A 1,992-nucleotide genomic window follows, 5' to 3' on the forward strand; every position below is an offset into this window, starting at 1 on the left:
CAATCATTTTTAACAGAAGGATCCACTATGGACATCTGCCAATCTACTCATAATTTATTTGGGGTTCCAGCTGAACCATGGGATTTTCTCAAAGCCTGCTAGAGAGGGTTCCAAGGACTGTTTCTCAGACTTCAGTGGTTAAAAACTATATTCAGAGACATATTTTTATGTCACACTAATGAGAAAAGAATGCCTTTAAAGATGTGGACATGCGGCTCCACATAACACAGCAATACTCTGTAGTAGATTGGAAGTCAAGAAAACAAGCTCAGACCTCAGCAATATACTCCAGGATNTCACTGAGCATGTGTCTGTCTCATGTACTGGGGCCAAGTTTCCTACCTTGACAAAGTCAGAGTCTAACTATGAGATACTTTACAATAGGGAAGGTTCTCTTTCTGGGGAGCAGAGTAAAATTTCACCATGTGGTTCATCGACTCAGACTTCTGAGTCTCAGCATTCCCTCAGGACAGGCTCTTTCTCCCAGTCCAAGACTGATATCTCAGAACAGCTCCAACTTCTAAAAGAACTACAGGGAAAAATAGCAGGAAAACTCCTAAGTCAAATACAGCACAATATCCCTCTTCCTCTAGCACCAGGTCTTGTCCTAAAAGTATCCCATCTGCTTACAATGTGGCCGATGTTCAGGATTTAATTGCTGTCATAATTTACAGTCTGCTTTTGGGCCATACCTTCTTATCTACCCACAGCTCCACATTTTAAGTACCCTTGAAGGCCATGGTAGTGAAATTCGGTTGGATCTTGGATTTAAAATACAAATAGGAAAAGACCCCAAGTTTCAAAGTATGCAAGAAACAGAGCAGATCCATGGAAGGGTGCTGCATCACCATCACCAAGGAAAGCCAGACTCTCTACTCCAGCATCCAAGAGTCCTAGAAGTGATTTCCAGTCCAGTTCTTCCCCGTTTCCTACTTCTATACAAGTCCACACTCAACAAAAGCAATGGTGCAGCCATAGTATGGCAGGGAACACAACAGCCAAAGACTCTGTTCTGTCAGGGTCATGCCTTATCAGAGAGTGAGTACAGAAGCAAGCTGGATGAAAGATCTGTTAAATCAAGCCCAAGCAAGACGTCTGTCTTAACACATCCAGTGAAGAAAATCACCAAGGGACCTCAAACACAAAGTACAAGGCTCAGTACAAGCACAAAAGGCAGTCATCCTAGAACACTGAGAGGTCTATCCAGAAGCAAAATTGAAAACACCCAAACAAGCACTTCCAAGAGAAAAACCTAAGAAATCCTCCCAGCCCAAATTTATCCAATCGTTTTTTCACAGCCTAAGTCAGGCATTCCAAGTATCACACAGGACTGTGAGTTCTATAGGAAATAAATTTCACAAGATGAGGCCAGACAATTTGTGGTCAATCAAAAATTTGCACCACTAACAAAGAGCCAAGGATTATGGCTTAATGAGAGATAGTCATGGAGCCAGGACACCAGTTGTCAGGCACAGGCCAACAAGTTCAACCCCTAAGCAAAAGGACAAGTTGCAGAGAGCAAGTGAGTGCTGTAGACAACCTCAAAAGCCCAAACAAGTGAGCTTTCTCCTCCCCAGACTCTTGCAATTGCAGAAGATCTTGGCTTGGGGAAGAGATGCCTTTAACCAAGCTACTTCAGTCCCAGAACCTTTGAAGAGAGTTCAAAATGTCTACAGAATAGGAATGAAAAGCTGTAGTGATGAAATATCCAGTTTAGACACTCAGAACTGTTTTAAAGTAGGAGCCAAATTTCAGGCCCAAGAGAGGATTGTATTTAACCCCCTCTTGAAGGGAACCCTGCAGAGTCACTTGGGAAAGAAACCTATTAAAAAGGAAGAACAAGGCTTCATGAAGAGAACCCTATGTAAGAAGCCATCTGAAAGGATCCATCGCAGGCTTCCTCAGAGTACTTATTGGCAAAGTCTAAGAGGAGGCATCACACTCCTCCTTGGAGAAGGCACAGCAGTCCCTCTGAGAGGACTCTTAGAAGTC

General features: G+C 43.1%; 1 protein-coding gene across 1 annotated transcript; it reads left to right on the forward strand.

The window, feature by feature from the left end:
• Positions 1-6: 6 nt before the first annotated feature.
• C15H2orf16 (chromosome 15 C2orf16 homolog) lies at positions 7-1,042 on the forward strand (the record flags this gene model as incomplete). Its single annotated transcript, XM_029547188.1, is given in 6 exon segments — positions 7-73; positions 76-170; positions 172-222; positions 224-610; positions 612-783; positions 786-1,042. Coding segments are annotated over 6 exon segments (1,029 nt in total), but the record flags the coding sequence as incomplete, so codon positions are not given.
• Between the last annotated feature and the right edge of the window lie 950 nt (positions 1,043-1,992).

Source organism: Mus pahari, chromosome 15, assembly GCF_900095145.1.
Source record: "Mus pahari chromosome 15, PAHARI_EIJ_v1.1, whole genome shotgun sequence".
Classification (NCBI taxonomy): Eukaryota; Metazoa; Chordata; class Mammalia; order Rodentia; family Muridae; genus Mus; species Mus pahari.